The 13,145-nt window shown below is 44.9% G+C and overlaps 1 protein-coding gene across 8 annotated transcripts in view; it reads left to right on the top strand.

The window, feature by feature from the left end:
- The window catches only part of GRM3 (glutamate metabotropic receptor 3), a 113,794-nt gene that overhangs the window by 92,994 nt on the left and 7,655 nt on the right, over window positions 1-13,145 (top strand). For 7 of the 8 annotated variants that reach the window (XM_039913878.1, XM_039913877.1, XM_029077836.2 and 4 more), the window contains 2 exons: window positions 7,401-8,467; window positions 11,722-11,896. In XM_039913878.1, the coding sequence (XP_039769812.1) occupies window positions 7,401-8,467; window positions 11,722-11,896 (1,242 nt within the window). The remainder of the gene's footprint in view (window positions 1-7,400; window positions 8,468-11,721; window positions 11,897-13,145) is intronic. The other variant, XM_039913879.1, reaches the window with a different exon arrangement.

A 13,145-nucleotide genomic window follows, 5' to 3' on the forward strand; every position in this document is an offset into this window, starting at 1 on the left:
CTCTCTCTCTCTCTCTCACACACACACACACACACACACACTCTCACTACTGTAGCAGGTTGATTAATATTCCATCCATAAATTTTCTAACATCTCTTGAATGAGGGAAAAATAAAATCCAAACTGGACTTTTAAACTACCCTGCAAATCCCTTGGACTAGTTCATTTAAAAAAAATAGTTGAAAGAAGAATAATGATAGTGGTATTGTTAGACTCTTGCTATCTGCCAAGTGCTGGGGTAGATAGAATATGAACAGACTATACAAAAACCCTTTCTAACATGTGGCTCACAGTCAAAGGGAAGGAAGGAATAGGTGTTTTACCCCCTTTTTACAGATGAGGAAACAGAGGTACAAAGAACTTGATTGATGGTCACACAACCGGCAAGTGGCAGAGCCAGGGTTAGAACCCCAGTCCCCTGACTTTCAGTCCTGTATTTTTTCCACTAGGCCATGCTGCTTCTCATGAATGAATGGCAAAGGGAATGCTATTTGCATATTTGCTTCCCAGTTCTGCCACTTGCCTGCTGTCTGACCTCAGACAAGTCACCTCATTTCTCTGTGCTTCAGTTTTCTCCTCTGTAAAATGGGGATAACATACCTGTTCTCCCTCCCTCTTGGACTGTGATTCTTTTGTGGGACTGGGACTGTGTTCAAATGGCTTTTGTTGTATCTACCCCAGTGCCTAGCACAGTCCTTAGCCTATAGTAAGCACTTAAAAATATTATCATCATTAGAAAGTTGTAGGGGCTATTGCTCACATTGCATCTTTGCAATGGGCACCTGCCTGGCTGGTATGGTGAAGGAGGGGTCCTGGAGGCAGGGGGTATGGACGAGATGACCCATGAGTGCACCTTCCAAAACTCTAAGAGTCAAAGGTTCTGGCTCCATGGGGGTAGATGACTAGGCCATCGTCGAATTCTTCAGGAGGGATATGATATCCAGAGAGCGGGTGTGTGGGAAGTCTTTTCTTCCCTAACCTGCAGGTTCAAATCATTCACCCATTCATAAGACCTGGATAAGCAATTCATAATCCTTTGTGTTACCTTGACATCATTTCCTCCTAAAAGTTGAAAGAAATCTCTACCCATTTTATCCTGCCCCCAAGCCAGAGAAATATAAAATGGAAATTAATTTGGCTTTGCCTTTTGGAATTTCAGTTTATTCATGCTAAGCTGGGCTGCTTATCTCTGGAAATTTCAACCTTGTAGCATGAATAAAATTGCTGTGCTTTCTCTTTTAACAGGAAGGAGGGCTATTGTTCACCCAAAATGAAAAATGTTTTTAATTCAATGTTGGTTTCTGTTACTAAGCACCTTGGTTGATTAACATTAAGGCCATTTTTCACCACGTGAGCTGTTTATGCAGTCTTCTCCCTTTCTGTTCCTGTCATGTTCCATATTTTGTTCTATGTGTGTTACTGAAAATCGCAATTCTGAAAGGAATAACTTCCAGTCCTTGGCAGAATAGGAGCTAGGGAATGTCTTCCTAAAGTGGGGAATAGGAGCATTTATCCCTTTGAAAAACTCAAAATATAGTTCTATGAAGCTTTTTTAATGAAGGTTTTTCTAATTGTGATGTGCTCTCCTCCTGTAGTATAACCCCATTCAATATTAGAAAGACAGATTCAATTGCTCTTCAATATACAGGATTTTTTTCCCCTGAAGGAACAAATTTATTTAATGACTCTTGCAGAAGCACAGGATGTTACTGGTAGCTAATGTGAGTACTGGAATTTGATGCTGAACATCTGAGAATTCCTCAAATCCAACTGTTTCCCTTTGAATGTGACAGATTATTCTCCCTAATCATCCTAGTCAGAATATTCTTGAAGTAGTATAGCATAGTGGAAAGAATCCAGGTTCTAATTCCAGCTCTGCCACTTGTCCTCTATGTGGCTTTTGGATAAGTTTCTTAACTTCCTTGTGCCCCAATTTCTTCATCTGCAAAATGGGGATTCATTACCTGCTCTCCCTCCCACTTAGACTATGAGCCCCATGTGGGAGAGAGTCTGGTCCAACCTGATTATCTGTATCTCTCCCAGTGCTTAAAGCAGTGCCTGACACATAGTATGTACTTAAATACCATTATCATCTTCATCATCATTATCATCATAATTCGACCTAGACTGCAAGTCCATGTGGCACAGGACTGTATCTGATCTGTTAAACAGGCAGCAAACCAGTATTTAGCACAGTGCTGGGTCCATAATAATCAGTGCAGCCTAATTGATACAGCATGGGCTTGGGAGTCAGAAAGACCTGGGTTCTGATCCCGGCTCAGCCTCTTGTCTTCTGTGTGACCTTGGGCAAGTCAATTAACTTCTCTGTTCCTCAGTTACCTCATCTGTGAAATGGGGATTAAGACTGTGGAAGCCTATATGGGACAGGGACTGTGTCCAACCTGATAGTCCTGTATCTACACCAGGGCTTAGTACAGTATAGCATATAAAAAGTGCTTAACAAATACCATTAAAAAAGCACATAAGAAATATCATCACAAACTAACTAACCAATGGTTCCACAGTTGAGGAGACTGCAGAATCTGCTTCTTCTCTGGAAAGCAAATCCCAGGACAGGTGCCCAGCTGAGTCAGATGTTTTCCTAAAACCAAATAGAAAACAAAGAGAATTGAGGATTTGGTGGGAAATTTGGCTGGACATATTGAACAGAAAAACTAAACCCTTGATTATCTTGTATTTTTATATTATCTTGCCACAGAGTATAGTACAGTGTATGGTAAGTTCTCAATAAATATGACTGAATGTATAGCACAGAATAGCACATAACTCCATGGTACTGTACTCTCCCAAGTGCATAGTACAGTGATTAGCTCACAGTAGATGCTCAGTAAATGCCACTGATTGATTGATAACGAAAATCATTATAATTAACTTTGTATCTCAAATTTGACAGACTTCCCCTGACTGAATTTGTGTGGTATTGGCTACCTTTTTCATTGAAAGGTGCATTCTAGAGCATAACAAAAAGCGTCTGAGATTAAGGAGTTCATAATGCCACGATAGGAGACTTTTCAAAAGCTGAAGCTTCTGCTCCCCGCTGCCCCCCGCACCCCAGTCCTCTCGCTAAAATGTTGGCAGTTTTTGCAGCACCATCTAGTGAGAATAAGTGTGTCTGCAGCACAGGGAGGCCGATTGAAGATGAGCTAAAAGGTACCATTAAGCTATGGCTTCTCACCTCATAAAGAATCTGAAATTAGGGAAGAGTCTCCTTTCCTCTTGAACAACACATTAGACAGGATGACGCCCACGAGGTATGTGGAAAAGTCTGTGTAATAATAATAATAATGATAATCGTTAAGTGCTTCATTTGTGCCAAACACTGTTCTCAGCTCTGGGTTAGATACACAGTCTCTGCCCCATATGGGGCACACAGTCTAAGTAGGAGGAAAAACAGGCACTGAATCCCCATTTTACAGATGAGGAAACAGGCACAGAGAAGTTAAGTGACCTGCCCAAGGTCACACAGCAGGCAAGTGGTGGAGCTTAGTTTAGAAACCAGGGCCTCCGAATCCCAGGCCCATAGTCTTTCCACTAGACCATGGTGCTTCCCATAATGTATAAATGTGTTTGGAGCAAATGGATCATTTTTCAAATATAAGTATGTGCTTTACCAATCAGCCAATAGTATTTATTGAGCACTTACTCTGTGCAAGGCACTATACTAAGCCCCTTAGGAGAGTACAGTACTATAGAGTTGGTAGATACATTCCCTGCCCACAAGCTAGTAAAATAAAAGAAGAAAAATAGAAAAGACCTCTCAGAGATGCTATAAGGATCAGTTAGTATTTGTGACATAATTAGATAACTATCTTTTTTAACTTCTCAGAAGATCACTGCCTGAGTAAATCTAGAGAAACAAGACTGGCAAAACTTAAAGATGGAGAGCCTGAATAATAATTATGGAATTTGTTAAGTGCTTACTCTGTGCCAAGCACTATTCTAAGAGCTGGAGTAGATAAAAAAGTTATCAGTTTAGACACTGCCCTGTCCTGTATGGAGCTCACAGTCTAGTTAGAAAGCAGTATGTAGGAGATGCTGTGGTCTTTGCAGGCATAGGCCTTAAAGGAGAGGGCATCAAATCCATGGGGGAAGCTTGTTTGAGATGTAGCGCGGGAGTAGGAAAAAGTGGCCAGGTTGCCATGTTCAAAGGTATGGGGCAGTCAGTCAATTGTATTGCTTGAGCACTTATTGTATTCAGAGCACCCAGCTAAGGTTTTGAGAGAGTACGGATTAGCCAAGTTGGTAGATATGTTCCCTACCCACAACAAGCTTACAGTGTAGAGGGGAAGATAGACATCAATATGAATAAATTATGGAGTTGTACATGAGACAATCCTGGCTGGAGCATTAGATCCCTTCAAGGAAGTTTTTTTCTAATGACATTTTATATTGTTATTAAGTGCTTACTTTGTGCTAAATACTAGGATAGATAGTTTGCTAAATACTAGGGTAAATAGAGAGTTATGAGTTCCGACACAGTCCCTGTCCCACTTGAGGCTCACAGTCTGACTAATCCCATTTTACAGATGGGGAAACCAAGGCCCAGAGAGGACAAGTGACTTGCCCAAGGTCACACTAAATCAGAAGAGGAGTTTGGATTCCAATCCGGGTCTTCTGACTCCTGGCCCCTTGGTTTTTTCACTAGGCCAACTCTTTTCCTCCCTCTCTCCCTCCTCCCACCCCCTTATGCAATCTCAGTGCAAAGTCTGGATTTCTGATGTAATCTGGAAAGTAAAGTCAAAGGAAACTGTGGAGAGTTGACTAAGAATTCCAAAAGAAGTAAACAGGAGGCAGGAAACAGTGCAAGAATAAAAGTGCTCCTGGAATAGCGGGAATGAGAGTGGAGAAAAAAAACTTGTTAAACCATTGAGCTTGCTCTACCTTCCCTATCACCATCACCACCAACTAGCTAATAATGGATTGCTCTGCCTAGGGTACTGTGCTGGTTTGATGGAGGGACAAACAATAAGAGTTATGTATAGGAGCAAATGGGCAATATTGATTTTCCAGGGAAACAATGGGTAATCAGAGAGTCCCTTTACTCAGCCATAAACACCCAAGGTGATCCTTTTTAATATCCTCCCTTAAGCACTTGGTTTTGTTATTCAACTTTTGGACCCATTGAGCATTTTTCATATGCGAGACTAGGCAACTGGGATTCTAAATGGTGCCTGCCCCCAGCTGCTCATCTATGTTGATAAATAGCAGGTGTGAGCTGCTTCAGTGATTTTGCTCATAATCAGTTGGGAAATTAATTGCTGCCATCCAGAGGTTCCCTTTATATTTCTCCATTCACTGATCATCAGTGGAAAAGGTTTCGGTCCCTTTGCCCAGGGGTCTGTAGAGGTCTTTAACCCTGGATCTATCCAGAGAGTCTTTCCCTTCATCAGAGGCACTAAATGTTTCATTCTGCTACCTACCTCATCGATTTTCAGATCTGTTTTTTTATTCCATTAATCCCATTTGATGGAAGTGATAACAGTAACCTGAAATATAACCTGGTTATAAAATGGAAACCAAGTAGGCATCAATGACATCCTCATCTCCATTAGTGCTCTGAATAATGAAGTTGATGAGTGGCAATAACAGACAGGTTATTGAAAAATTGTTAAGTGCCAAACACAGTCCCTAATAAGTCAAAGTCTCCTTTTAATGGAGCCTTGGCTGGAGGAAGGAGGAGGCAGGGCGATGGAGAAGTTAGTTTAGTTTTCCTTTGTCACTGACTATATCAATTAATCATTCTGTATTTACTCACCTAGTTGCCCCACTTTTTTGCAGAAGTTTAGCAACCACAAAACAGAGGAGAGGCTAGTACGTGGAGTCTTATAAGAATTATTATTTTTTAATGGTACTTGTTGAGCACTTACTATGTTCCAGGCACTCTACTAAGCTCTGGAGTAGATACAATCCCACAAAAGGCTCATGGTCTTAAACCCCACTTTACATATGAGGTAACTGAGGCACTGAGAAGTGAAGCATCTTGCCCAAGTCACACAGCAGACAAGTGGTGGAACTGGGATTAGAACCCAGGTCCTCTGACCTCCAGGGGATTCAATACCTGTTTTCCCTCCTACTTGCCCAGCGGTTAAAATGGTTCTTGACACATAGTAAGCACTTAACAAATACCATTAAAAAAATGGCAATAGTTTGGGGCTTGAGGGTCTTGGATGGTCACCCTGCTGCCATGCTCAGAGGCTGCTCTGCCAGTCAGAAATCTGAGGAGATGGTTGAAATGTCTTTCTTTCCAGGTGTGGCCCAGGGGCAGCTGGATCAGCCCTCTGCCCTGGCTACCCTGCCTCCACCTCAACTAGACCAGGGCATTGTCCGCCAAACAGTGGCTCAAAATACCTTTTCTAGTGTCTCTTCAGCTGTTTGTCACCATCATCAGACAACATAGACACTGAGCATCTTACACTAGGAAGCAGCATGGCATAGTGGATAGAGCACAGGCCTGGGAGCCCCAAAGACATGGGTTCTAATCCCAACCCCACCACGTGCCTGCAGTATGACCTCGGGCAAGTTACTTCACTTCTCTGGGCCTTAGCTACCTCATCTGAAAAATGGGGATTAAGAGTGTGACCCCCATGGCGTACAGGGACTGTGACCAAACTGATTAGTTTCTATCTACCTCAGTGCTTGGAACAGTGCTTGGCACATAGTAAGGCTTAACAAGTACTATAATTATTCATTATTATTTTTATTCACTATGTGGAACTGTGTGCATGGGAATGTACAAGGATAATTTGTATTGAAGACAGTCTCTCCCCACAGGAGGCTCATAATCAAGGGGTGCTAGGAGGGTAGGAAATGAGCATAGTACTCAATTTCTCTAGGCACAATTGCTCACAGCCTCAGTCTCGTCTCTCTCTCCCCATGCCCATGTCTCCATCTCCAGTTCAGCGCTGAGGGAGGGATCGGCCGTCTCTGAGCATCCAAGTAGTCCGGCTCTGCTACTTGCCCGCTGGGTGACCTTGGATAAGTCACTTTACTTCTCTATGTCTCGGTTTCTTCATTTGTAAAAGAGCGGTTAAATACTTCCTGGCCCTCCTACTTAGATTTTGAACCCCATGTGGGACAGGGATTGGGTCTGCTGTGATGATCTTGTATCTGCTCCAGCGCTAAGTACAGTGCTTGGCACATAGGAAGCACTTAACAAGTACCACGATTACTATTATTGTTATTATTAGCTGCAGGACCCGGGAGTCTTCACCAGCCAATATCTAGATTAAAGTCCTTACTAATCAGACCCTTCCCAAAAAAGCTAGGGGCTTTCTGTCAAGGTAGAGTCCAAACCCGGGGTCCTTACCTTGCTCAGTCCTCGCAAAAAATCGACTCACTGAAACCCGGCCTTTTTTCCCTTCCCCCTTTGCCTTCCTCAGCCCCGTTCAACCCGACCAAAGGCACGGATGACGTGGTGAAGTTTGACACCTTCGGGGATGGGATTGGACGCTACAACGTGTTCAATTTCCAGTTTGTCGGCGGCAGGTACGCCTACCTGAAGGTGGGTCACTGGGCGGAAAGCCTGACCCTGGATGTCGGCTCCATCCACTGGTCCCGGAACTCTGTCCCCACGTCCCAGTGCAGCGATCCCTGCGCCCCTAACGAGATGAAGAACATGCAGCCGGGGGACGTCTGCTGCTGGATCTGCATCCCCTGCGAGCCCTACGAGTACCTGGCCGACGAGTTCACCTGCAGGGACTGTGGACCCGGGCAGTGGCCCACGTCCGACCTCTCGGGCTGCTTTGACCTGCCGGAGGACTACATCAGGTGGGAGGACGCCTGGGCCATCGGCCCAGTCACCATCGCCTGCCTGGGCTTCATGTGCACCTGCGCCGTGGTGACCGTCTTCGTCAAGCACAACAACACGCCGCTGGTCAAGGCCTCGGGCCGGGAGCTGTGCTACATCCTGCTGTTCGGCGTCTGCCTGTCCTACTGCATGACCTTCTTTTTCATTGCCAAGCCTTCCCCGGCCATCTGCACCCTGCGCCGGCTGGGTCTCGGCAGCTCCTTCGCCGTCTGCTACGCTGCCCTTCTGACCAAGACCAACTGCATCGCCCGCATCTTCGACGGGGTGAAGAACGGTGCCCGGCGGCCCCGGTTCATCAGCCCCGGCTCCCAGGTCTTCATCTGCCTGAGCCTCATCCTGGTGCAGCTCGCCGTGGTGTCTGTGTGGCTGGTCCTCGAGGCCCCCGGCACGCGCAGGTTCACTGTCCCTGAGAAGCGCGAGACCGTGATACTCAAATGTAATGTCAAGGACTCCAGCATGCTGATGTCCTTGACGTACGATGTGGTCCTGGTCATCTTGTGCACCGTGTACGCCTTCAAGACGCGCAAGTGCCCCGAGAACTTCAACGAAGCCAAGTTTATCGGCTTCACCATGTACACCACCTGTATCATCTGGCTGGCTTTCCTCCCTATATTTTATGTCACGTCTAGCGACTACAGGGTAAGTCTTTCTTCTCCCTCTCCACCTGCCTAAGCCTTTCGGCTTTCACTGCCAGTGTAAGCCAAAGACCTTTCTTTTTGTCTCAGTTCCCACATCCTTCACGTTTGCCCTCCTTTGCTACATCCTGCTGAGCGTGAAGGCTGTGGGCAGGGAACAGGTCTACAAACTCTGTTGTATTGGACTTTCTCAAGCACTTTGTATAGTGTTCTGCATTCAGTCAGTGCTCAATAAATAATAATGTTGGTATTTGTTAAGCGCTTACTATGTGCAGAGCACTGTTCTAAGCGCTGGGGTAAACACAGGGGAATCAGGTTGTCCCACGTGGGGCTCACAGTCTTAATCCCCATTTTACAGATGAGGGAACTGAGGCACAGAGAAGTTAAGTGACTTGCCCAGAGTCACACAGCTGACAAGTGGCAGAGCTGGGATTATAAATACCATTTTTGGCTTGAGCTTTCTGGGAAAATAGAGTCTATAGCCTAAACCCCAAAGCTGATCGGCTTCCAGATAAGATTAGCCACTCCAGAAAGGAGTTTGCTACTATGGGTTGTGCTCCAGAAAATCTGGGTCACTATCCAGAAAATACAGCTGGGTTATCTGTGTGATAGCAAGCAAGGTGTATCCAGATCTTTCAATTTATTTCCCCCCCAACACCTTTAGGGGGATGAGCTGAATCCCGAAACAGTTCACGGATTTCAGGACTCTGGAACACGGAATGCAAATCTTTGCTAACCTTGCATATTTTATATCATATCCATGAAACTATCAGCTTCTTGAGGCCAGGGATCATGTCCACTAAGTCTGTGATTCTCTTGTGCTCTGCATTCAAGGCTCACAATAAGTACTACTGATTGATTGCTCTAGAACCCCACACTCAAGGTCAGGTGACAGTCCCACTGCCTTCAGGTATTAAAGCAAGTGCAACTCATCCATACGCAAGCTGGAGGAAAACAGAAGCAATTCAAGAAGGGAAAAAAACACGATTCAAAGATTGAAAGGTAAAGCAGACAAGTAGAAACTGAAGGAACTAAGCTAAATTTAGCCTAGAAGACAAGATTGTAAAGGAAATGTAGGAAAATATACGGAAGCCAAAATAATAGGGTATTAAATGGATTATTAAGAGAAATGGATCACAAACCTGAGAGGCATAAAATGTATTGATTTGCATTAGGTCTTTTCAAGCCTTAGTTCTAGCAATGATAATCAAGATGGTATCCGATAAGGGCTTACTATGTGCCAAAAACTACACTTAACATTGGGGTAGGTGCATGATAATCATCTTGGATACAGTCCCTGCCCTATATGGAAATTTCAGTCTGAGGAAGAGAAAGAATAAATAATCCCCACTTTACCAATGAGGAAACTGGGGCTCAGAGAAATTAGATGACTTGCCCAAGGTCACACAGCAGTGATCAAGTGATGAAGCTGGGATTATAAATTGGGTCTTTAGACTCACAGTGGCCTGCTCATTCCACTAGGCCACTTCCCCCCCAGAAGCCCTCCCTCCCGCCGCACCCCTTCTCACCCCCCGAACACACACATTGGTATACGTTATTGCAAAATCAGGATATTTCATTCTTTCTTAAAAAGGCAATGGCTAAGTCCACTCAGCAAAAGTGATTTGGGATGTTGGGACTGCCCATAATTGAAGTAAGTAATTAGTTTGAACTCTAGCTTAATGTTTGAAAGTCTTCCAAAGAGCTCCTCCCCTACATAAGATCAACAGTACTGCAACGAGTAAATAGAAATAATACTGGAAAAAAGCAAACTCTCCTTAAAGCCAGACTCAGCAAATCTGTTTTTAAAACAGCAATCAGACAGAACATTCTATTCAAACAGGCCAAGGATAGGCTGTCATTCTTCCTTTCTGCTCGGTCCAACTCTGCCTAGTTTGGTATATTGCAGTTCCAAAGGGTCTGGCAAGACTGGAGTAAAGATTGATAGAAGGATGAAAAATAGAGCTGGAGAAAAGGATGCTGAAGTATGGCTTAAAATATTATCATTATTATTGTATTTGTTAAGTACTTACCATGTGTCAAGCATCTTTCTAAGCATGGGGTTAGATACAAATTAATCAAGTTAGACACAGTTCCTGTCCCTCTTGGGGGGCTCACAGTCTCAGTAAGAGGGAGAACAGGTATTTAATCCCCATTTTACAGCTGAGAAAACTGAGGCACAGAGAAGTCAAGTGACTTACCCAAGGTCACAAAGCAAGTAATTGGCAGAGGCAGGATTAGAGCCCAGGTCCTCTGACTCCCAGGACCGGGCTCTCCACTAGGCAATTCTGCTTCTTCTTCAGATCCCAGGGTTCTGTTGTGGAAAGGATAAGCATCCTAGAACAGTTGGTCTCCAACACCCCTGGAGGTCCGAACAATAAAGAAAAGAGTTCCATGCAACCTAAGGAAGAGCTTGTCTATCCAAGTGATACAACACTGGGACAGGTTATGGAGGAAGGCTGAGAAGTTCTCTAAATGAAAGAACAGTCATCAGTTGCAGCAGATGACTTGATTTTTTTCCCCCTTTCCCTGGAGGCAGGGGGCTGGACGCGAGAAAGATCATTTAAGCCTCTCCCAGCTCCAACATTCCCTGACACCCTAGAACTGAATCCTGAGGACACAAACTTCGCTTCCAGGATTCAAGTTGCTAATATCCCACTGTGGTGAGGAAAGCAAAGAGGGCTGGGAAAATCGCAGCAAACTCCTCTTCTCCAGTAGGGTGGACAGCTGAACCATTGTCTCTTACAAATGGTGAAGATGAGGTGGCACCACTAAATCCTTTGCATTTCACAATCAATCTATCAATGGTATTTATTGAGTACTTACAGGGCACCGTATTAAACACTTGGGAAAGTACAGTACAAGAGTTGGTAGATGAAATCCTTGCAGTTGTACCTGCTGGATTCCATTTCCAAAACCCTTCTCCACTTGTTTTCTTGCTTTTAAATAGCTCAACACTGACCAATGAAGAAGTGTGGCCCGGTGGAAAGAGAAAGGCCTGAGAGTCTGAGGACCTGGGTTCAAATCCCAGCTCTGAGACTTTGGGCAAGTCATTTAACTTCTCTATACTTCAGTTTCCTTATCTGTAAAATGGGGGTTCAATGCTAGGTATCCCTCTTCCCCTAGACTGTGAACCCCATGTGGGGCAGGGACAGCCCAACCTGATTGTCTGGACTCTACCCCAGCACTTACTACAGCACTGCACCAATACCACAGTTATTATTATTAAAAATCTCTTTCTTTCCCCTTTTACCCCAGGTGCAGACCACGACCATGTGCATTTCTGTCAGCCTGAGTGGATTCGTGGTACTGGGCTGCCTGTTTGCCCCAAAAGTCCATATCATCCTGTTTCAGCCCCAGAAGAATGTGGTCACACACAGACTTCACCTGAATCGATTCAGTGTCAGTGGGACTGGAACCTCTTACTCTCAGTGTAAGTACCAAGTGCAGCTCTATCCCTGGCTTCCTCCACCGCCACAGAGAACATGAGCCAGGGAAGGCCCAGGGAATCAGCCACGCCCACAGCATGTCTGTAATATGCTGGGTTTGAGGTCCTAGGTCTATCTCCAGGGACCAGATCATGGGCACCAATCCATAATAATAATATCTATCATTTTTATGGTACATGTTAAGCACTTACTATGTGCCAAGCACTGTTCTAAGCATTGGGGTAGAAACAAATTAATCAGGTTGGACACAGCCCCTGTTACACATGGAGTTCACACTCTTAAACCCCATTTTCCGGATGAGGTTAACAGGCCCAGAGAAGTTATGTGACTTGTCCAGGTCACACAACAGACAAGTGGCAGAACCAGGATTAGAACCCAGATCCTTCTGACTCCCAGACTCGGGGCCTATCCACTAAGCCGTGCTCCTTCTCTGGTGTGATCCATCAAACCAACCCTGAATCTCCAGAGAGACAGCCACAGCAATGGTACCCTATCACGTGGTGCATTTCTCACTTTCCCAAGGCAAACACCTCAGCAACAAAATAAGACTGTTCATAGGTAAGCACAGGGGGACCCAAGAATTAGGGTCTTGGTCAGAGGGTCTCCAACCTATAATCCAGATTTAGGGAATTCTGAAGAATTTCCACATGTCAGGATGTTTCCAGTTGTGAAATGAGTTTTTGCCTTTTCATTATCCTCAGCCCCAATCACCAGGCCCCAGATGTAACCCCTCCTCCTGATTATCCTCTGCCCCAACCACCAGTCCCTAAAAACCCCTCTTTCCCATCATCCTCAGTCCTATCTACTGCTCCCCAAGTGCAACCACTCTCCTTCAGCATCATCAGCCCCATCTACCCATGCTTAGGTAATGGATCTTCAGAGAAAAATATGCTTTCCCTGACCCACTGATCAGAGATGCATCACATCCTCAACTCCTCTGGGAGGGTCCCCACCTTCTCCAAAAATAGGGACGGGGGTGTCTGATGCAAAGGTAGTCTTGATATAATGCCTTGGGCCCTCCAAAAAAAATATTCCTAGATGATGGATACAATCATCCAGATGGCATTCTAGCACAAAGTACCTCATTACCTAAGAGAATATTTGATGTTTTCATGCTGCAGCCAGGTTCCTCTCGGCATCTCCGTCTCCTTCATTTGCAGTTATCTGCACACCCTTTCCGTATGGCGATAAAAATAAATAGGTCACACACACACACACACCCGCCCCCAACTC

Source organism: Ornithorhynchus anatinus, chromosome 13 (genome assembly GCF_004115215.2).
Source record: "Ornithorhynchus anatinus isolate Pmale09 chromosome 13, mOrnAna1.pri.v4, whole genome shotgun sequence".
Lineage (NCBI taxonomy): Eukaryota > Metazoa > Chordata > Mammalia > Monotremata > Ornithorhynchidae > Ornithorhynchus > Ornithorhynchus anatinus.